At 48.3% G+C, this 23,636-nt stretch overlaps 1 protein-coding gene across 1 annotated transcript in view; it reads left to right on the forward strand.

The window, feature by feature from the left end:
• Nucleotides 1-23,636, forward strand: part of Gldn (gliomedin) — a 51,430-nt gene that overhangs the window by 19,961 nt on the left and 7,833 nt on the right. Inside the window, exons 2-8 of the mRNA XM_021638693.2 lie at nucleotides 1,591-1,642; nucleotides 9,815-9,832; nucleotides 10,146-10,253; nucleotides 20,219-20,365; nucleotides 21,538-21,657; nucleotides 22,816-22,899; nucleotides 23,063-23,188. Coding sequence (XP_021494368.1) covers nucleotides 1,591-1,642; nucleotides 9,815-9,832; nucleotides 10,146-10,253; nucleotides 20,219-20,365; nucleotides 21,538-21,657; nucleotides 22,816-22,899; nucleotides 23,063-23,188 — 655 coding nt within the window. The remainder of the gene's footprint in view (nucleotides 1-1,590; nucleotides 1,643-9,814; nucleotides 9,833-10,145; nucleotides 10,254-20,218; nucleotides 20,366-21,537; nucleotides 21,658-22,815; nucleotides 22,900-23,062; nucleotides 23,189-23,636) is intronic.

The following is a 23,636-nucleotide window of genomic DNA, read 5'->3' on the forward strand; positions in this document are numbered from 1 at the left end:
ACGTGGGGATCAGCACAGAGAACAAGAGCAGAGCAGAGCATGGGGGAGCAGACATCAACCCATCCTTCGTGGTAGTGATTGTGACAGGCGGTTATGCTGGGAGTCAGCAGTATCCAGTGGTCTGAGGATACAGCCAACTAGGGCTACTTTGCACATGTTAGGGACTGTTTGTAGATTACAAAGTTTAAACATCCCCTCAGTGCTTATTGACCTGCTCAGTGAGAACATGCTTCTTCTCCAAGCTCTTTATTCAGGCTCGCATGTCTGCTCATCAGCATAGTGAAAACTGCTGATGATCATTTCCCAGGGATCCCCTCTGTCTTCCCAGAAGCTGAAGAAAATCAAGGGTGTGGGTGTACTTTTAATTTTTAAACTCTTTTGTTTACATTTCTTTTATCTTTTTCTCCCTTCTCCACCCCAACCCCTTCCAACATCCCAACACCAGGTAGGAGAGAGAAAGGGTTAGTGGGGGGGGAGCAGTTCTTTCTTTGCTGCTTCCTGCTGGTCAAGGTCATCTGGTTCCTTGGAACCAGTCTAATCCTCATTTCAGGAGATCTTCAACTTCTTTTCTCAAAACAGCAGATAGGAGTAGCAAGGGGAAGCAGGAGCAGCCTTGTTCTTTCTCCCCTACCCACTCTCTGGACTCTGGCATTTATTCTCTCTCCGGAGTCCTCAGATTTAAACTATCTGCAGCTGGCAAAGAGCTCCTCTCAGAGCCCACAAGAAGCAAATAGTCTGCTGCTGTGGACCATCTGAATCAGTCCTGCATCTCACACCTGAGACCAAAACAAAAACAAGTTTATAGCCACAGCACAAGAGGGTTCTCTAGATGAGCTCTCCTATCAAATATGTATAAGTCTTTGAAAAGTTTCTTTGACGTGGAGCCTCGTGCTTGCTACACAGGACTCTGCCACTAAGCTATATCCCTACTCTTTAACTTTAGTTATAGGGTCTCCATACATTGACCAAACTGGCCTAGAACTCGCTCTGTAGCCCAGACAAAGCCTTGAATTTGCCATTCTCTGGCCTCAGCCTGGGGAATGGTTGGGATTACTGGCCTACTCCACCATGCTTGACTCTTCAGGTCGTTTGTTTGTTTTTTATTTGTTTGGTTTGCGTATGTGTTCATCTTGACATTATAATTACATAATTTCTTCCTTCTATTTCCTTGTTTCTAGCAAGCCTCCTTGTTTTTCCATGGCCTCTTTTTTCGTCAATTGTCATTACACAACCTATATGTGTATATATAGGTTGTGTATATATAGGTTGTGTATATATAGGTTGTGTAATGGCAATATATATATTCCTAAACACATACTTGCACCCTGCTCGGTCTATATAATGTTACTTGTATAAGTGGTTTTAGCGCTGACCATTTGAAATCACATAGCCCACTGGTGTGCTCTTCCCTGGGGAAGACTATTTCTCCTGCTCTCAGAATTCCTTAGTGACTTCTTTTCCTCAGACATGTACATATTACCCTGACGTTGCTTCGTGGCTTTTCCAAGCTGTTTTCTGCTTGTTTGAATAAATGATGTCTTCCAAGCCCACTGCCTACTGTTTGCTACTAATCACCCTCTCTCTTCACAGATCCGAGTGATGGTGGACCTGTGCAACAGTACGAAGGGCATCTGCCTTACAGGTAGGCTTGTGCGTGTATCAACACAGGGGCTAGCCAAAGAGCCAGGGGCAGAAAGCGCACCTTAGGGCCCTTGGTTACAAAAATGCATCTTCTTTCTTTCACCAGATGTTTTTAATGGAAAGAAAACCAATTGTAATATGATTATGAAAGTATTATTTTTCTGGTATTGTCACAGAAATGTGGCCATGGAAAATAACTAGGACTTGAGTAATTAGAAATGTGTGTGACCCTAAACAAGGGCCAAGGATGTTTTCTTCAACCACTAGCTTTAAAGGGGAAAATAAAGAAGGGGAAAGAGCTACAGGGCAGAGCTCTCTTTTGTGAGAAGTGCCGTGACGCCCGAGATGTAATTATTTCCCTGTATCAGGTGTGCAGCATAGACAGACAGTTCTGGACCAATGTGTTAGGCCATCACCAAGCACTGTTTCTCTATTTTTTTTCCATTATCTTTGTGTCTGTGTATGACGTGGGGGAGGAGCATGTGCATGCCATGACGTGCGTGTCAGGGGTCAGAGGACAACCGTATGGAGTTGGTTCTGCCCTTCAACCTTTACGTAGGTTCCGAGGACCAAATTCAGGGCACCGGGCTTGCACAGCAGGCATGCTGTCTGCTGAGCCACTTCCACGAAGCATCTCCAGAGCTGCATTCCATGTGCTAGGTGGGCTTAACGTCTGGCTGTGCCGCTTGCTTATTCCTGCTTCCAGTGGCTCAGGGACACATACAAAAGAGCCAGCCAGGAGGGGTATCAAATCCTGGGTCAAGGAATGGATAATAGAAAAATGTGTGTGTGTGTGTGTGTGTGTGTGTGTGTGTGTGTGTGTGTGTTGTGTTTTGTTTTGAGGGAGGAGGTTGGTTTTGTTTTGTTTGTTTTTAATATAGGAGCTTGCTCTGTAGCCCAGGCTAGCCTCAGATGTGTGACAGTCTTCCTTCCCCAGCCTCCTGGGTTCTGAGTTTGTGGGTGTATACATGCCCAGTCGTGGTATGGTTTTCTGGATGTAAGCCTGGAAGAAGCCTGCTACTAAGGTGAAGGGTCTGCCCTGTGAAGGTGAGGACAACCAGGAGGTGGAGGCAAAGGAGAGCCCACGTTCAAAATAGTCACCCTCACTGACCCCTAAGCGGAAGGACACTCTGCCCTTCCAGAGAATGGTAGCATTGTGAGGAGAAATGGAAAATAATTATGTTCCCATTAAAAATAGTAGAAACGAAGTGAAGAAACACTTCAGTGGACTCTAGATGATGTCCACAAGGCCTTGAGGACAAAAGCTTTTTCGAGGACTCTGAGGTTGCTGTCCCTAGGTGCCAGGGAGAATACTTGAGCACCTCACAGGGTAAGGAGCTCCTGCACCGTCAGTACCCAGATGTCAGGAAACTGGCCAGCTTCTAGAGCATTTGCCTCAGTTTCTCTCCTTACATGGGGGTGAGTTTGTCTAAAGGATGAACTTGTGGCTTACGTGAGTGAGTAAATAAAGATGGAGCCTCGACTCCAAGGCTAACTCTTGTTCCCTTATTTTGGCCTCAGAGAGGAAAGCTGTAATCCTGTGGCTTCTTGGGAAATGCTAATTGAATTACTTAAGTGACATTCGGCCCTCACAGAAAATGAAATATCTTCCGAAAGCCCCAGTCCTTTGTCCAGAAACTCTCGTGGTGGAAGCGCCTCCCGTCCATCTGTGGGAGTCCCTCTTCAGAGCTGCCACACGTGACAGTATGAATGCTACAGAAATGCTGAGGCGACCGAAACAAGACCTTGAGAGGCGCCGAAAAAGCCTCTTTCTTATTTTTATAGAGACCTGAGAGGCAGGCGCACGGTGAACGTGCGGGATGGAGCTATTGAGACCACTCAGAGGAGAGTGACGGGACGGGAATGGTGGAAATGGGTTGAGTAGGCAATTTTTTTCTCACCTCAGAACAGGCTTTCAAAAGCCAACACTCTCTTCTTTCATGCCAGCTTGAAATTGAATCTCCTTTTGCACAGAAGCTCTTCAATTAAAAACTTAAGAATGAAAAGTGTAAGTTTCAAAGCAAGTAGATGCTTTGGGACAAACCATACTGTCTGTATTGGGGGTGGGGACAGAAGGATGAGCAGCAGAACCCAGGACTGGATTGGGCAACTTTGGTGGTAGGCAGAGAGCCTCGGTCCATGGGCTAGTGTGGGTTCTGGCCAGGAGGGTAATCTAGGTAGAGCTGGCCTCGGGCCCCCGAGATGGGCCTGATTCTATAGTAGATTCATCTTTTTATCTCAGGGGGCTGGAGAGATGACTCAGAGCTTAAGAACACTGGCTGCTCTTCCAGAGGTCCTGAGTTCTATTCCCAGCAACCACACAGTGGCTCACAGCCATCTCTAATGACATCTGGCGGCCTCTTCTGGCGCGCAGGTGTGCATGCAGACAGAACACTGTATACATAATAAATAAATAAATATTTTTTAAAAACTTATTCAGATGGGAAATAACTACACAGACAGAAAAGCCGTGCCCCAAGGAACCCTTGCTGGAGAAGAGAGAGTTAGGAGCTGGACACAGTAATGTAATCTGCCTGTAAAGGCAGAGGCAGGCAGATCACTGTGAGTTCAAGGCCAGCCTGGTCTACAAAGTTAGTCCAGGACAGTCAAGGCTATAGAGGAAGCCTGTTTGAGAGAGAGAAAGAGAGAGAGAGAGAGAGAGAGAGAGAGAGAGAGAGAGAGAGAGAGATGGAGAGAGATGGAGAGAGAGAGAGAGAGGGTGTGTGTGTGTGTGTGTGTGTGTATGTGTATGTGTATGTGTGTGTGTGTTAGGGCTGCAGACCCCAGGTTTCCTCAGGTCTGTGGAGTATGTCTCCCTTTAGCTCCCTCTAAAACAGCAGACCCAGGCGTCACCATCTGAGGTGTTTCTAAATCAGACTTTCAAAAGTGTGGGTGCTTTCTCTGTGGTCATTGCTATGCTCGGGTGAACGGGCGATCTCTGGACAGATGGGAGTTACAGATACTCAAGGAGTTGCCTTGATTTGAAGTGTGGTTATTGTGGGTGTTGCTGAGTAGTGCAGATACCTGCAGAATTACCCTTGCCCAATCTTGAGGCTGTAGCCTCTTTGTTATCATTTTCCCATAACTGTGAAAAGCCTGTATTGCTTTCTTTTTATTTCTATTTTTTACACTTTATTCACCCTATATCCTGATTGTAGCCCCCTTCCTCATCTCCTCCCTGTCAGTCCTACCCTCTCTTCCCCTTTCCCTTTCCCTTTCCCTTTCCCTTTCCCTTTCCCTTTCCCTTTCCCTTTCCCTTTCCCTTTACCAACTATCCCCTCCCCCAGTTCACTGACAGGGGAGCCCTCCTCCTTTGCTATCAGGTCTTATCAGGACTGCCTGGATCCTCTTTCTATGTGGCCTGGCAAGGCCACAACACCAGGTGGAAGTGACCAAAGAGCAGACAACAGAATTCACATCAGAGACAGCCCTTGCTCCCCTTACTTAGGAACCCACATAGAGACTGAGATGCCTATGGGCTGCATCTGAGAAGCCTATATTTCTTACCTACGTTAAAATTCTCCTGTTCCTGCTAATAGAAACCCACCTACTTGAGAAATAGCAATGGTATGGCATGTGCCAGATCACTATACAGCTAGAGGAGTATATTTGCCAGTACAAGTTAGGTCATTCTTTTGTTAGCAGACAGTAAAACTTCAGTGACTTACCGCACCAAAAGTTTTCACGTCGCAAAGCTCAGCTTGATAACCCTCCCAGTCCTGCTTCCTCTGGTAACGCAGAGCACCACGTTGCTACCTCAAACCCCTGTCACCTCAGTGCAGGCACCAGAAGAAGAGAGTGCGTGCATGACTCTCAAGTCTTACAGGCCAAGGCTAGATGTGCTGAGCTTCCCAACGGAAGCTCTGCTTTCCAGGGACCCCACCCACCCACCCATCCACAGGGGCCCTTTTAAGGATGTGCTGAATATTTTTCTAGAAAACTGCCAACTGCCATGGCTCTACAGCCATGTGTGCCATTCACCAGGGCGACCTGGGGAAAATGAAGGTTCTAGGCCGAACTCTCAACCCAGAATGAACTAAACTTTCCAGGTGGCACCCAGATATTTAATTTTAAGAAACATGGTGGGCCAGTCTCAGGCTTCAAACAGAACTGCAGCCAGAGTGTCAGCACTGAGGGAACTGTTATAGAGAGCAAACACACCCTAAGCACAGCACGTGATTGTTAGGCTCTCCTGGACGCCCCCGATGCCCACTGGACACGGTCAGCATGCACCTTCCAGAGTGTCCCTCCATCATCCTGTGCCTCTCAACTCGTGGCACATCCTGTAGAGAAACTGACTGACTAGCCGGTCTTCAGCCCCTGCTAGCTGTCAGCCCTTTCCAGTGTGTGCACGTGTGCCCCCTGCTGGTAAAGTCACACACTGACTCAAGCCTTTTCAGCAAAGTGCTGCAAACTTTTAAAATTGAAGTGTGTATGTGTGTATGAGAGAGAGAGAGAGAGAGAGAGAGAGAGTCTGTAGCCCTGGATGTGCTGGAAGTCACTGTGTAGAGCAAGCTGGTTTCAAACTTTCAGAGATCCGCCTGCCTCTGCCTCTGAGTGCCAGGATTAAAGGAGTGAAACATGAAAATAAATCTTTTTACTGAAATGTATTCTGATCATGGTTTGCCCTCTCTCATCTCCTCCCAGTTCCTCCCTACCTTCCTACCCATCCAACTCCAACTCCGTGCCATCTTTCTCTCTTTAGAAAACAAACAGGGGGGAAAAAACAGATTTAAAAAATAAAAAGCACAACACGCACATCAAAACATGTAAAAACACAAAATCAGAAGACATAATATAAAAGCAAAAACCCAGTGAGACATAATATAAAAGCAAAAACCCAGTCATGTGAGATTTTAACAAACTGTCCAGGCAAAGCTTTAGGAGACATCAACAACAAAAAACCTCCCCAAATCACTGAGCCCATTTTGGGTTAGCCTTCTGCTCTCGGGTGTGGGACTGCCCTGAGGTGTGGTTTGTGAACCAATTCTCTTCTCCGTTGAAGAAAACTAATTTTTCATTTGCAATCAGTTCTCGGTCGGAGGCAGCTTCTTGGCAGGGATGGGAGCCTGTGCCCACTCCACAGCTTTGGCAACGGTACCCCATCTGGCTTGAACCTGCGCAGGTCCCATGCGTGCTGCCACAGCCTCTGTGCGTCAGTCCTGCTGTGTCTGGAAGACACTGCTTTCCTGGAGTCAGACAACCCCTCTGGCTCTTACATTCTTTCTGCCTCCTCTTCCACAGAGTTCCCCGAGCCCTGAGGGTGGAGGATTAGTGAAGAAATCCCATTTTATGACTGACTAGCCCAAGGTCTTTGACTCTCTACACGTAGACCAGTTGTGGGTTTCCACCTGCTACAGGAGGAAGTGTCTCTGATGGAGGCTGAGAGGCATATGGATCCATGGATATAGCAGAATGCTGCTAGGAATCATTCTATTGATTCGTTCCTTTAACAGAGCAATGTTGTTTGGTTTTCCCCTAGTAGAGCAAGTATCCCTATAGAGGATGCAGAATCCTTTGGGCATATGTGAAAGACTGGTAGAGCTGGGTCCTGAGGTAGATCTATCCCCAGCTTCCAGAAGACTCCCATACTGATTCTCTCGGTGGCTGTACAAGTCTGCACTCCCGCCAGCAATGGATAAATGTTGCCCTTTCCCCGAATCTTTACCAGCATGTGCTGGCATTCGTTTTCTTGATCTTGGCCATTCTGACTGGTGTAAGATGAAATCTCCAAGTAGTTTTGATTTGTGTTTCCCTGGTGGCTAAAGATCTTAAACACTTAAGTATGTCTCAGCCACTTGTGTTCCGATTTTTGAGAACCCACTGTAGCCTGCTGCTTTGTTCAAATGATGGTGTACTTTGCCAAAATAGAAGCCTTCCAGTTTCATAAGGTCCCACTTATCAGCTGCTGTTCTGAGTGCCTGTGCTAACTGTGGGTACCCCGCTCCAAAAGTCTTTTCCTGTGCCAATGAGTTCAAAACTATTCCAGGTTGATGTCCTTGATTGATTTGGAGATTTGCAAAGGATGATGATGAATATGGATTTATTTACATTCTCCTTACATGCATCCATCCAGATTGACCAGCACCATTTGGTGAAGATGCTGTCTTTTTTCCGGTGTGTATTTCTGGCTTCTTTGTCAGAAATCAGGTGTCCATTGATGTGTGGATTTAAGTCTGGGTGCTCGATTCAGTGCCATTGATCAGTGGCTGTTGTCTTTATTTCTATAGTTCTGGAGGGCAAATTGAAATTGAGAATGGTGATGTTTCCAGCAGCTTTTCATGATGCAAGATTGTTTTTACAAATCCTGTTTATTTTGTGTTACCCTATGAAACTGAAAACCGTCCTATCAATTTCTGTGCAGAATTATGTTGGAATTTAGAAGGGGATTGCATTGACTCTGTAGATTGCTTTCGGGTGGATGTCCATTTTCACTATATTTCCATCTTCTGATATCTTCAGTTTCTTAAAGTTTTTATTATACAAGTCTTTAACTTGCTTGGTTAGAGTTATCCCCTCAAAAAAGTTTCCAGGCCATTGTGAGGCCATTGTGAAAGGCCTGAAGGCCTTGAAAATCACTGCATTTTGAAAGACACCTATTCTTGCAAGAATTCTGTGTCCCTAGATGCTATCCGTCAATGCTCCTGAATTCATTTATCTAAATTTCTCCCATCTACTTCTAACTGGACATGGAGCCTTCCTTATTCTGTGGATACACTCTTTGAGTTTTGAGCCTTTTCTGCAGCTCAGCAGGCACATTCACCCACAGCTTTGCCCGACTTCCACCTCATAGGTCTCCCTATAGTTTCCCCACTGCACCCTTCTCTGTTTCTCTAGCTCACCTAACTTAGCTGTATTCATCTTCCAGCTACGAAGAACATCTCAGACCCGTACTGATGTCCCAGGAACACACTCTAGCCAAGAACCCACTTCCCAGGCCTCTGCGTATTGTCCTGGCATTCAAGTGTTTCTATCTGTCCAGCCCACCCCCTGCCTTGTCCAGCCGCATCTCCACCCAAGCATGGCCAATCCTTTCATTCTTTCTCCCACCCTGAACCTTAATAGTTCTCGCTTCTGGACCTTGGTGTCTGTCTGTCCCTTGCATGAAATGTTAGGCCCACATATGCTGACTTTTCAGTCCATTGTTTCTTCAGGACCATGGTTCAAAGGTCACCTTCTTGGGAGTTCTTCCCAGACTCCAGTGTACCCAGACACTTGTCCCATAACCTGGGGCTTATTTCTTTATCGGCCTCTCATGTTGCCCTGTGGTCTCAAAGGATCAACCTTCCTCACATGAACTACGAACACAGCAGATCACCAGTATTGAGATTTCTCAGTGGAGTTTGGGGGGTATGGTATATGTTTAGAAACGCTCGCCTTCTAAGTGGCCAAAGGCTCAAATTGGGAGTCATTGCGTATTATCTAGAGAAACGCCAGAAACTCAGCCCTCTCATATCCCGGTCTTCTCGTGTTCTTACTGGCTCGCCGCGTGCACAGTCTAGCCGACAATAAGGCACGCCTTTTTCTGGAAGCAAAATCGTTTGCTCACTTCTGTGCAAATGATTCATCCAAACCACTTAGGCCCTTGGATCATTTCACTCTAAAGAAGGTATTTGTCACCTGACCTGAGCTCTCAGACTTTCTCAGGCTATTTCATGCAACAAAATACAGGTCTATAAAGCCAGCATCTGCTAGGGTTACTCCTCAGTGTCCTAGAGGAGACAAGTTGGCTGGGGGCTCAGGGGTGGGGTGGGGCGGGGGGGCTCTTGGGAGTGTTCCAGCAGCAGTCAGGGTTCTGCTCTGAAGTGACAGAACCTCCATGTACCGACACCTGCCCTACTCCAGGGCTGCACAGGGATCTCTGCTTCCATTGGCCCCCAAATAATTAGTCGGATCTCTTCTAAGATAATTAATGTATGAATCTATATTTAACCCAGCCCAGAAATTATTCTAGGTCTGTTGAAATGTAAGCAAAGCTGGTTTGATTAGCAAATGTATCTTTGCTGTTGTTTTTAAGACCCTTTGGGGAAACATAAGCTATAAATCATAAACAGTGTGGGATTATTTTCTTAGCAGGTAACTAAGACATTTTTAAGGAGGGAAGGCATTTGTGATACAGGTTCCTCTTCATACCTCCTGTGGCTTATCATCTAAATTCCCCTTTCTGTTGTAGGCCCACCTGGCCCACCCGGTAAGTACCCATTTTGAATTCTTCTAGTTCAAGGGCAGCTATGGGAGGCTGGAGCCCAGGGACCTAAGGACCAGAAAGACCAGAGGTTGTAGAGGGGAAGAGTGAGGCAGCATCCATATCCTTTTCTGTGGCCCTAACTTGAGACCCCCGCCCCCTCACCAGACCCTCTGCCTGTCCCTGTTCTAGAAAGAGGTCAGGCAAAAGCAGGAAGCGTGGAAAATGGCACAGATGCTGACTGTCTCGCTAGCTAAAGGGAATCGCAGCACCATAGATGAAAATGTTTCTGACTGTTTCTGTTTGATGCTTGGCACAGGACCCCCAGGAGCTGGTGGGTTACCAGGCCACAACGGATCAGATGGACAGCCTGGTCTCCAGGGCCCAAAGGGCGAAAAAGGAGCAAATGGGAAGAGAGGAAAAATGGGTAATTGGGCAGTTTTGCCAATCAATTCCTTTGCTTCTTTTCTCCATGACCGTTCAGATGGGCGGCACTGGGAAGGAGGAAGGGCGCTTTGTGGGCTGCATGGGGCTCTGATGGAGCTCCCACCTTGAAGTTGTTATGTTAAGGCTGGGCATCTTCTTTTTGGTCCACATGTTTGTGTCAGAACGGAGGGGACAGCTTCCTAGGAACGGACTTCTTCTGCAGCTGGAGATGTATGGGAGTGGGGGGGGCAGCTGTGTGGCATCCCGTGCTCGCTAACAGCCACCTTCACTCAAGGCTCCGTCTCTGCTTTGCGTGCTGTTGCTGCCTTCTTTCCAGATGCCTGCTGCGTTTGGTTGATCATCAAAGGACTGATGATGGCCTTTGTGGAGGATTTCTCTGACTGGAAGGGTGGCTCCCACTGCTTGACTAGAAAGGCAAAGCTCCGGCCTCCCAAGGCTGGCACTTAACTCAGGATCTTCTCTTAAGGAAGCTTTCAAAAGGATTCCATTTCTCTGAGGCAGTTTCTCTGGCCTGTTGTGTGTGAGCTCAGTAAAGGGCCAGAGTCACCAACGTGTCTGCTGTGTGCAGGGAGAAGCAGGGGCTGGTGTGGGGCCTAACAGGAGGCCCCAGGGTCAAGGCGAGATGATTTTTAAAGATCTAGCATCACCATCGTGGGGGCCTGTGGAGTCAGACTAGAGGAGAATCCTCTGAAGAAAACTGGCACATGGTGGACACTGGAAGGAGAGACTTGCCCCCCACCCCCTTTCAGGCAAGGCCACTAGTTTTTAAAAAAAAAAAAGGCAGAGAGAGGCTGCTCTCAGCCAGAGACTCCACCAGGTCTTCTGTGTGTGGCCTCTTAGCACCACAGGTCTGGACAGGTCCTGGGCTAGGAGAGGCACTCGCTTCTTTCGCTTCTTTCCAATAGCACCTCTCCCCCTCGTAGCGCCTCTCCCGGCTTCAGCCCTGGGGCTGCTTCCACAGATGTCAGTGAAGGCCAGTGGAGAGGGAGGGAAGTGAGGAGCCCTCTGCCCTCGGCAAGCCCACCTATTGTGTTTCCAGAGGCATCCTACAGATGCCAATGCACAGGCCTCAGCCAGCTCCAGCCAGACCTCACCAGGCCAGCAATGACAACTGGGGTTACAGAGCCGGCTACTAATTAGCACTGCCAGTGCTCATCAGCGTAGAATGATGACGACTGTGAGAATGTGCAGTCCTTTGCTTTATCCTGGGAAGACACCAAACTTGTGATGGAGGCTAGAAAATTGATATTCTGGGGGGTAGGCTTGGGGTGGGGGAGCACCATGCCAGAAGTGAACATCAGACACATATAGAAAGGGGGCATTTTCTAAAAGATTTGGGACAGAGCCCTGGTCTTGAGGACATGGAATTAAGCAGTCATGTCCTCACACAACCACAAGGAGGATGGAAAATTTTCATCAGTTTCTGGAAACCGTGCTGCTTATGTGGCAAGTGCTAGTCTAAACGTTGGTTCAAAAGTGGCAAAGATGATTAGCCTTTGTAAAGACAAAGGGAAGGTCCCCCCCCCCACACACACACTCTGACCATTCACCGAAACACTGGCCAGGATACCTAACAGAAGAAAAGGCATAAAGGCATTAACGTTGCTCACATGCCGGCAATCACTGCCATCCCTGTTCAGAAACCTGCAGACCCCCTTCCAGTGATGACCATAGAGAACAAATGGATCCGGGACAGAAATTAGCGTGCATAAAGATCCTATCCGGAGTTTGAATGAGCCCAAGGGACAGCCATGATCTCGTAAGGAAAGTGGATATGGCTCTTAGTCTTCTTTTCTGAGACAGATAACCCACGCCAGTGCCCATTTGGGTGGGGATGGGCACCTATGTCTTTCCCAATGCTGTCTAGTCTTTGTGCAGATAACAGGGCCCCCAGAGATCCTCTCCTTGAGTGTGGGCAGTTGGAGGACCTTTATTCTAAGCATGGGTTGGAAGCTTTTAATTTCCCTTATATCAAGTTGCTCAGCATGCAAAAATACGCCATAGTGGAGGGGATGGTGCTCCGAGCCACAGCGCCTTCCTGAAGCTGGCACTGTGAGGGGGAGAGGCAGGAGCAGTATATTAAGCAGCTAAGACTGCTTTAGATAGAGAAAGACCGAGGTTATCTGGAAAACCAGGCCTTGTGGAAAGAGATCACTGGAAAGTTGCTCAGTTCTGAGCCAGCTCAGGTTTGAGAGAAGGGAGGCATTGTCCCGGTCGCCCAGAATCTGATCCTGGGAGGCCTTCCTTCTCCCACTATCCCTGAGCCAGTGGAAGGCTTTGGGAGAAGAGGGGAACCGCAAGGCTACGGGAGAGCCCACCTGTATCTGGGGAGCAGTGAGAGGCCCCCGAGGGGTCTCAAAGCATACCTAGTCACCCCAAGTGCTTGTGGGCAAGTATGGGTGTGAGACTAAGGGAGGGCACAGGGCCCTGAGAAACAGCAACATCTAGTTGGCACTAGAGGTGGGTGAGCAACAGGGTCAGCAAAGTACTGGGACAGTGTTAAGCTGGGGAGGAGTCCTGGGGGAGGGCAGATTTCAGCTACTAGAGGGAGCCCCCAATCTGGAACATTCTGTCTTTTGAAGAAAGCTGGCATTCAACAATCAAGAATGCCATGTCACAGGAGGCTATGGTCCAGACTGTTCTGAGAGAGGGGAATGTATACTTTTCTATTGCTGTGATGAAACCACGACCAAGACATTTATTTGAGGGCTTACAGCTCCAGAGGGATGACAGCCCATCACGATTATGCCACAGACTGTGGCAGACAGGCCGGCCTGGTGCCAGTAGCAAGCAGACATGGCAGTGAGCAGCAGCCAGGAGCTCACATCTTGATGCACAAACAGGAAGCAGAGAAGGCTAACTCAAACGTGGCATGGAGCCTTTGAAATCTGAAAGCCTGCCCCCCAGTGACAGTTCTTCCAGCAAACCCACACCTCCTAATCCTCCCCCAACAGCCACCATCTGGAGAACCAAGTATTCAAATGCGCAAGACTTGTGGGAGACATGTAGTTTAGGCTGGCCCTGAACTTATTATATACATGAGGAAAGGGTGATCTTGAACTTTTGCCCTTCCTGCCCCTCAGTGCCAGGATTCACAGACATGTGTCCCCACCCACTTTCATAAAGTACAAATCCAAGGCTTCTTGCATGCTAGGCCTACAGTCAAACTACATCCTTAGCCAAGGAGATAGATACTTGAAGGAAAAGGTGCCAGAGGGTCAAGGGGAGAGTGACCCAGAGGAAGGCCCTGCCTCTGTGACTAGTGGGACTTGCAGTAGGCTGGGGCCAGGCCCGTTCAGACCCTTTAGCGTAGCAGCATGCCGTCTCCTTGACAGCACCGAAGAAGGTACTGCAGGGTTTTAAACAGCTGTGAGCAGCCCTGTGTGACTCTGGAGGAGGAAGGGTGTTCATTTACGCTAAAAGCTAAAGGATCATTCCTGGCTTGCCAGGTGAAGTTGAGGAAGGAGAGAATAGAATCGCTTGCCAGAAGAAGAAAATGGTGTGCAAAGAGGAGCTATGTTCCACAGAGATGGGGACCTGTCAGGGCGGGGTGTGACTCTCCCAGAATCTTCTCAACAATCAAGAATGGCTGCCGAGGTAGACACCTACTGAGTGTCTGGCACGTGGCTCATTTACCTCTCACAGCACCCGGCTCAGCGGCTATTTCTGTTAGCCATGTTCTTTCCAGATGAAGAAATCTTCCACCCTAACCCAGGGACTTTTGTATGGTGTGCTCACTGCCCAGCTGCCCAGCTGCCCCCTCTCTGGCTACTCCTTCCTCCACGGAATCACTTCTCAGCTCAGATGCCACCTGCTGGTCAGGGTCACCCCTTGCCCCCATGCCCGGGCTCTGCTTCACACGCCCAGTCACTGTCCCTCCTCTGTCATGGCATTACCCCTTCCATGTTGTTTATGGTTATTTGGCCGCTATTCTAAGTGAGACCTACGAGAATGAGCCAGGCCTGTCTTACCCAGGCCTCCATCCCATGTCTAACATAAAAAAGCTGATAAGGGAGACAAAGGCCCACACGCCTGTGCACCAGCCCTCAGGAGAAACTCAAGTTCAAGGGTAGCTTAAGCTACAGCTAGACCCTGTCTCAAAAAAAGAGAAGCTCCAAAGCGAAGCAAGTTGTTCTTGGTCCTGGTCTGTCTGATTCCTACAACCCTACTTTTATCCACACAGGGACACTCATCTCCCCTGCCCAAGGGGCTCAGGATCCAGTTGAGCACAGGCTTACTGAAACATACCATAGGTTGGTAGCTAGTGGCAGCAATCCAGAAAGGAGCCCAGGGCCCTAAAGACTGATGCCACTAATTGTGGGAGGTATAGGAATTTGAACAGCCTCCAAATTGAGCCCCAACTCTGAGACCAACAGGGAGGGCTGGGTGACTGCCAGCATTCTTGACAGACATAAAGATATGCAGCTGACCAATAGTGGCCTGCGCTTCACAGTCTGGTTGTATACCAGTGCTCCTTTGAGGCCTGGGGACAGTGGGAGGGGTTCAGGAAGACCTGCCTCTCTTGGGCATGTCACTACATCCTTAAGGCCCTGACCTTCTCATCTAAAGACAGAGGAAGTAGTGTTACACCCATGTCATACTTTTTGTTTGTTTGTTCTTTTTTTTTTTCAAGACAGGGTTTCTCTGTGTAGCCCTGGCTGTCCTGGAGCTCACTCTGTAGACTAGGCTGGCCTCAAACTCACAGAGACCCACCTGCCTTTACCTCCCAAGTGCTGGAATTAAAGGTGTGTGCCACCACATCCTGGCCATACTTTTAATTCTAAATATTCCTCTACAGTGTTGGCCCGTGAAGGCTGAGTCTCTGTCTTGTAGATTTTACTAATCCTCTCGTCTATTAGTTAAGACCTAAATGGATGAAGAATGCGTGCATAAATGAGAATGTAGCACAGCACCTGTCTGTCTATCTATCTTACGAACAAAATGTAGTCAATGCCATTTATCCTGATTGGAAGATGGCTTTGTACCCCATGACAGACAGTACTACTATAAGGAAAAGCCTGACTTCCCTGGACAGCCTTGAGCAAATAGGACCCTGTGTAGAAGTTGGCTTCTGCAGTAGAAGTAAACCAAAAAGACAGGCAAGAGAAGTGTTAGCACCTTAGATATAAAAAATGGGAAGGTCCCAGTGAAGGTATTGTGGAGAAAGAATAGAAGCTCTGGGTTTTAAGAATTCAATCCACTTCATCAGCTACTGTTACCCAATCTCGTTCCTATAGGGTAGAGTTATTTCACTCCATACAAATCAGTCTCCCTTCCAGTGCCCCCAAGCCTGCCCAGGTTTTGGTAAACAATACTCCACATTCTACTCTTTGGGATCAACTTTACCTCCATATATATGTGAGAGCGTGTTGTATTGTCTCTCTGAACCTGATTTATTATCCTTTGTGTGGTATCCTGACTGAAAGGAAGCTGAGTGGAAATGTTCTGCACGAGGCTGGAAACTCCATCTTAGCTTTGGTTAGGGCTGGGAGACTTGAATGCTGCCAGTTATGTGCTAGCATCTTCTACGAAGTCTGAAGTTCCAGGGCCTCAGAACCAAGTGTTTTGGTTTTTTCCCCCTTTCCATCTGTCTCATATTTTTTCACATAGGAGTTAATGTTACTGTGTTCTCTAAAAATCAAACCTTCAAGTCAAGAAAACCAAAAACAATGCCCTTCTTCCAATACATGGTTTGGGACTGGGTTTTGCATAATACTCTCTAGCCCCCTGTCCTTTGCCTTGGTTGCTGACAGATGGCACTGCCGAGAATAAATTGTCCTCCCTCGCACCTTGATGTGAAGACAGTGGAGCTGACCCCAGTGGAACTGTCTGTTTTGAGTGGGCGATGCCAGAAGAAAACAAGACAGCCATTTCTCCCTGGGGAGTCAGGCAGGGATAATATAACTTTTCTTCTCTAGCAGATTGTCACTCCAAGCCAGTGAAGAGTCGTGGGACAGGGAGTACCAGGCTTCAGGCCATGCTGTGCTGCAGTGTCACTGTGCAGGGCTGGCAGCCTTGGCCTAAGTAACCACAGCGAATGGTGGTTAGATGGTGCCAGTGGGTGGCCAACGTGAGTTACCATAGAGAAAGCTTTGTCACATGCGATAGCTAAAGAACAAAAGCAGGCATAATAGTGTACCCCTGTAATGCCACCTGGAGAGTGGCAGGGGCAGACAGAAAGTTCCTTCCCTGGAGCTTGCTGGCCAGCTTGTCCTGCTAAAACAGCAAGCTCCAGGCCCAGTAGAAAGACCCTATCTCAAAAAACAAGATGAGACCAAAGATAAGGCTTAGCGGTAAAGATGCGTTCTGTACAGGTCTGATGACCTGGGTTCGATTCCCAGGACCCACTCGGCGGAAGGAAAGAACTGACTGTTGCGGGCTACCCTCCGAGTTCCATGCGTGCACACCTGCCACCTACCTCCAACACACGGTAAACCTTTGTTGTTGCCTTGTGTTGAGACAGGGCCTCTCTACATAGTCCCTGGCCGGCCTGGACCTCACTATGTACGAGTCTGGGCTGGCCTCAAACTGAGAGCTGCCAGCCTTCTGAGTGCAGGGATTAAAGCTGTGTGCTGCCACGCCCAGCTCTTTTTTTTTTTTTTTTTAATTAAAAACAATAGGGTGAAGAGTGATAGAAGAAGATTCCTGATATTGACATGTGACCTTCAAACACACAAACACACAACACAGACACACACACATACATACATAAACACACATGCACAGATGTATGCACACAGTAAAGACAGACTGCATGATAGAGACAAACCATCCTCCACCGTCTTTTACCAAAAAATGAAAAGTGGCCATGCACACCCTAGCTATGAGGCAAAATACTCCCTCAGGCAAAGGCTCCAGCAGGGCTCTGGTATGGATTGAACATTTTCCTGTTGCCCCGTGGCCTTTTTGAGAAAGGAACAGAAAGGTACGTGAAGGAGGAATAAGACAAAGGAAGGGAAGACAGATGATGGCGCAGACACGCTCTTGAGGCAGAGAAAAGGTCTGGAAAGCCTCGAGTAAGCAGCAGACACCATTTCCCTGAGAGCTGCTGAATGTGGGTTGTGTAAATCTTCGGGAGGTGTCTGTGACACTTGGCACACTCTGCGGGCAGAATGCTATAGCAACCACCCTGTCTTTTGTCTCCTTCCGATGATATGCCTGGCTGCTTGTTAAATACTGACAAAGGGCTGCCTTCTCGTGCGGAGGGCCCCGAGAAGGGCTTTTGTCACTTTACAGCCAGAAGGCCTAGTGTCAAGAATGACCCAGAGCCGTGGGCTCTCGGTGCTGTGCGAAGAGTGGCCCTGCTCAGTAATAGCATCACTGTGTAGTTTGTGACCATAGATGTCAAGCCCACAGCAGGGCACGTGCTGCTGATGGGGGGGGGCGCCTGTCCCTCTTCCCGTCCTCCTCCACTGTGCGCTCAGGGATAGCTTTTTTTCATCTGGATTTGTTGTTATTGTTTTCTGAGACAGGGTTACAGGCAGCCCAAGCTTGTATTAGAGTCTCTGTGCAACCGATGATGGCCTTACACTCCCAACCTCCATGTGCCATCGGGTCCAGCTCTAGATTTCCGTTGTGATTTGTTGAAATCCATCGAGTAGTATTTTCCTCGCTGCATCTTGATTTTGTGTTTCTGTGATGCCGGAGACTGAACCCAGGGCCCGCACTAGGCAGGCACTCTACAGCGTTCCTAAAGCCCCAGACCTGTGAAGCATTCCAAAGTGAAAACCTGTCTGTCACTGCAAAGCCCTGAGATGAGTCAGCCGTAGTCAGGCATGGTGGGGCGCATGTTTAATTCTGCACTCAGGGAGGCAGAGGCAGACAGCCCTCTGTGAATTCAAGGCCAGCCTGGTCTACAGAGTGAGTTCCAGGACAGCCGGGGCTACATACAACAAACAGACAGAGCCAACTGGATAGCAGGGAGCAGGGAGCACAGAGAAGCTTGGGGATTGATGGGAAATTGACCTAAATGAATCCCACAGCGCCTTCTAACCTGGAATTTGTTTTCATTCCTTTAGAACAGTGGCTCTCAACCTTCCTCATGCTGTGACCCTTTAACTCAGCCTCATGTTGTAGTGACCCCAATCCTGAGATTATTTTCATTACTACTTCATAACAGTAATTTTGCTACTGTTATGAATTGTAATGTAAATATCTCCGATTTCGGGCAGTCTTAGGTGACCCCTGTGAAAGGGTCATCCAACCACTCCCAAGGGGTCGTGACCCACAGGTTGACAGATGCTGCTTTGGCACAACTATGATGGGATGCAACATGGTTGGCGCGAGGTAGGGTGGTCCAGATAGGGTGGTGCAACTAGAGAGCAGGCCAGAGATGCGGCTAAGACGGTCGAGCAGCCATCTCGCCTGCGCAAAGCCCGGCTTAGCCTGAAGCCCCACGTAAGCTAGGTGTGATAGTGCACACCCGGAGTCCCAGATGGAGGCAGGAGGATCGCTGTGAGTGTGAGACCAGCCTGGGCTGTATAGTGAGAATTAAAAACAAACAAACTGGAGGACAAAGTTCACCTTTCCCCAGAGTGACAAACCAGGGATTAGTCAGATGAGTGGAGCACAGGAGAGGGGCAGCGGAGTGGGTACTTTGGTGGGGTCTACAGAAGGGACAGGAACTGGCAGTGATCGCCGAAGACAGAGCTCCCACTCCATCTTGCTATGGACACTGAGGAGACTGTTAGGCTCACACTGACGGCTCTTCCCTGGTGGCTGCCATCACTCTGAGTAGCATTACAATTAAGCGCTGTCTTCAGGGAATTCCTATCAAAATGAACAATCAATTTTTGGGATAAGGAGTAGCACATATGGTTCATTTCTAACAACGTCTTTGTGCACCCACCTTCCCCTCCCAGAACTTGGAATGCTTGAGTCCTTGTGACTTCAAGTTGCTCTTTTTATTTTTTATTTTTTAATTTTTAAAATAGATTTCTTGAAATTTTCTACATAAATAACCAGGCCACCTGCAAATTAAGATGGTTTTGATGCCCACTTCTCAATCAGTGAGCCTCATCTTTCTTTTTCTATAGAATATCGTGTTTTCTGCACCCAGAAGAATTAACCAGAATGGGTGAGCATGGCTGCCCTGGCCTTGCTCCTGATATTAGGGGAACACACGTAGCCTTTCACTGGAAATGACGATGTCAGCTGTCGTTTCTCACAGACTCTGACTTGCCGAATGAGGAAATTCCTTTTTATTCCTGTTTCGGTGGGGATTTCGTTGAGAATGTATGTTGAATGCCATACAAATGCCTTTTCGCACCCATCGACCTATGCTTTTCCTTGTTTGTTAATAGACTGAGTTGTATTTCCTGACTGACCCAATTTTTGAAGTCTATGTTGTCAGGCAGTTAACTGTAGGGTAACTTGGATTATGGTTACTTAATTTTGGCTATAAGTTAACACTTAGAACATTTTCCTGGAAGCTGAATTCTTGTTTCGTGTTGGCTGGAGTGTTAGATGGAGCCTTGGGAAAGTCTTCTGCTAGCAGTGAGGGAGACAAGTCCCAGGAAAAGGTGGCAGTGGACACAAGTGAAACAATCAACAAAGCAAGTCTGGAAGAGCCAGGCTGATTTGCAGTCAATATTAACCATCACAAGTTAGCCTTACTCTTCGTGTTCTCTGATTGTGTCTTGCTGTTGCAACAAAACAGCTGTCAGAAGCAACTTGCTGCGTTCCTCAAACTGTCATCCCCTCCTCTCTTGCTTCACTCTCCAACTTCGTGGCTCAGCCAGATTCCCTAGAAGCAGTCCCCCAGAGCCACCTGGAAATACCATCCCACAATGAGTGTCCAGCACCATCGGTGGATGGGTGGTGAAGAGTGTGGTGGTCGTTTTACAAAGCTGCTCTACAGAAGTACAGTCATTAGAAAGAGGAAAACAGAATCGTGTACACAAGTTAATATGTCTTTTTTTTTTTTTTTTTTTTTTTTCCTCACAGGGTTACCCGGAGCCACGGGAAGTCCAGGAGAAAAGGGAGAAAAGGGAGATGCTGGAGAACTGGGCTTGCCTGGAAATGAGGGCCCGCCAGGACAGAAGGGTGAAAAGGGAGACAAAGGAGATGTGTCTAATGACGTGCTGTTGACAGGTAGGCCGGGCTTCTCCTGACACTGGGGCACAGTGGCTGCCCTGCCCAACCCATGGGCTGCCCTGGTGGCTTCTCTCTTCTCCGGATCTCTGCTCTGTGCAGGTTCTGGAATTCTTTCCTTCCTTGTTTGAGACAGAGTCTTCTGTACCCCAGGCTAGCCTGGAACTCACTGAGTAGTAGAGACTGGCCTTGCCCAATCCTCCGGCCTCTACCTCCAGAGTGCTGGGACTATAGCTGCGGACCACCATGTTCAGCATGGCGGTCTGTATTTCCAGAGCTGTGTTTCTCCATGTGGGCAAGTGTGAGTCCCGTATCTGGCTTGACTGTAACTTAACTCTTTCACCTTGGTTGGTAGGGTGTAGCTGCCGCCTGTAGTCCCAAGCATAGGGAGGCTGAGGCTGCAGGGTTGCTTCGGTGCTGAGACCAAGGTCTCACTGACCAGAGCAGAGTCTAATGAGGCTGGTCCGCCACACCCAGAGGAGCTTCATGACAGTCTCCCCCCAGGCATTCCGATGCTCTCTGGGATTGAATGGCTGTCAGGGTTCACAGGAGATGGGGTTGTAGTGCGGTCATAAAGTGTTTGCCTTGTTTGCAAGAGTCCCTGGGCTAAATTCCCTAGCCTAAGAAGGAAAATGGGCAGGACAGGGGGGAGAGAAAGGGGGAAGGAGAGGAAGAAGTAGAGGAAGAGAAGGAGAAGGGAGGGGAAGAAGGAAAGAGTTCCTCTGAGATTTTTAGGAAACCAGAATTGGGTCCACCGTCCATCTCCCATTTCATTTCCCCACCATTCTCCCCATCCCCCGCCCCAACCTCATCCCCTACCCCCTGCCCGCAGTGACAGATGCTACTGGGCAGAGGTCCTGCTCTATTCACTTGTGACCTTAATTGACCTCCGCTCCCTGGCAGTGCCTGAGAGGATCCCACTACCACCTCTCACAGGGACTTGGAAGAATGAAGGGAAGACGGATAAAACTCTTGGCACAGATCTTACACATAGCAGATCATCAGGACCTGCTATGGTAGCTCTTTAACCTAGTAAAGACAGCATTAACCTAAATCAACTCTAGGAAGGGGTGCACACAGCGGGACACCAGAGCTGCCCGCTTCTCTTTCCCTAAAGGGAAACTGTCTCTGTGCAAGACATTTCATCAGTTTGTCCCTCTCCTCCTCTCTAGGTGCCAAAGGTGACCAAGGACCCCCTGGCCCACCTGGACCCCCAGGGCCTCCAGGTCCTCCTGGAAGCAGAAGAGCCAAAGGCCCTCGGCAGCAAAACATGTTCAACAGCCAGTGTCCAGGTCACCAAGCCCCCATGGAACCCATTTGTGACCAGATTTTGAAAGGGGGAGACATTGTCTTAAAAGAGATTCCTCCCTGCAGTATGCTCATGGGAAATCTGAATACCTATCCCGGGAATGAGGACTATGGACTGGCCCAGCACTGAACCCAGCAACCCTTCCCTCACCTCTCTCCCAGCTCCTACCTTCATGCTCTCTTTTTGGTTGGCTATACAACCCTCTCCCTTCCCCTCTTCCTCTCCCTTCCCATCTTCCTCTCCCTCCCCCTTCCTTCTTCCTCCCCTTTCCCTTCTCCTTCTCTCCCCCACTCCCTTTCTCCCTCCCTCCCCCTGGAGCAGTGTTTTATTTGGTTTGTTTCTGATTACTGTTACAACTTAAAAACACAGTGTCACTAGGTCCCCTGAGGGCAGCATCTTGAGGTCTAAGCTATTAACTGTAGCATCAAATTCCCGAGAGAGTGAAAGTCCGGAAGATAGTGGGGCACTCAAGTTGGCTAATTCCCTGCAGAGAATAATTATAGCAGCTCCATCATTATCACTGGTGTGTGTTGTGGGGGGAGTTGAACTCAGAGCCCCATGTCTACCATTAAGCTATATCTGTAATCCTCCACTTCTAAGTTTTAAGTGCTGATAACAGTGTCCAGCATGGTGCTATGGACTTATTTCTTCTGATTCCCATGACTATCTTAGAATGCTGGCATGTGTGTTTCTAACTTACAGATAGAAAACAGACACCCAGGGAACTCCCTGGCCCAGCTCAGTTCAGAAGTTTCCTAGAAACAAAAGATCATAATAATGGAAAATATTGCTAGAGTGGATTTAGAACTTGAGAAGTTACCCAGAATGCCTTGCTTGTCTTAAACCATGAGACACCCCTTGAGCTGTCATTTCAGCAGCAGACATGGAGGAAGACCCTGACTTTCTCCAAACACCTGCCTTGCTCAGAATAGTGTTATTTCTAGAAGTTGTTTCCGGGGAATGGACCCAACTATCAGAGTGAAACACTGGTTGGGAGCGCTAAAGGGCAAGCTACCAAAAGCCATGGCGGAAATGTTCTAATGGCTATATTTGGCACTTTTCAAGGAAGTGGAGGTTATAGACATAAAGCCATATAACCCCATTGTGACAACAGCATCTGCTTTGATTGTTGTCCTTTTAGGTGAGACGTGTGTCATCCCGAATGATGATACGTTGGTGGGGAAAGCTGACGAGAAAGTAAATGAACATCATTCTCCACAAACAGGTACAAAATCCAGCACCCTGGGCTGGGGTGTGCCTCAGTGGTGGTGTGCTTCACTGGCCTGCACAGGCCCTAGATTCAATCCCCAGAACCACACACAAAAGTTTGGAAATTCAAAACTGGCTGCATTTACTGTCCGGTAAGTAACTGTCTTTTCTTCTGACAGAATCCATGATCACTTCCATTGGAAACCCAACCCAAGTACTAAAAGTGAGAGAGACTTTTGGGGCTTGGATAAGAGAGTCTGCTGACAAAAGCGATGACCGTATCTGGGTGACTGAACATTTTTCAGGTACTTCCCTCCAGAGATGGCCCATTTGCTGTTGAAATCGTCTTTGTGGCTTACCTTCAAGCTTATCCTGTACCCAAGTGTCTGAGGTCCCTGCTAGTGTTAGTCTAAGGCTCTGCATTTTAGAAAGCACAACTAAATGGGCTGAACACTTCCGTAGTTTGAATGTGTTGGCTGCGAGCTTGTAGTTCAGATCCCAGGAACACGGCCACAGCAATGCAAACTATCCAATTTTAACACAATAGCCAGAAGAAACAAAGAGCATGATATCAGGTTTTGTCAAGCAGTGCAAACTGTGGATGCCATAGGAGACGAATTATGCCACACAAGCCACCTGGCTGTAAGGTCTGGTGTACGTTGGGATGACATGGCCTTAGATAGAAAAGACAAATTGCCTGTGTACAGTGAGCCGCTGTCTGAGTTTGAGGCCATCTTATGGGAGCGCTGTTGG

This window comes from Meriones unguiculatus, chromosome 1 (genome assembly GCF_030254825.1).
Source record: "Meriones unguiculatus strain TT.TT164.6M chromosome 1, Bangor_MerUng_6.1, whole genome shotgun sequence".
Classification (NCBI taxonomy): domain Eukaryota; kingdom Metazoa; phylum Chordata; class Mammalia; order Rodentia; family Muridae; genus Meriones; species Meriones unguiculatus.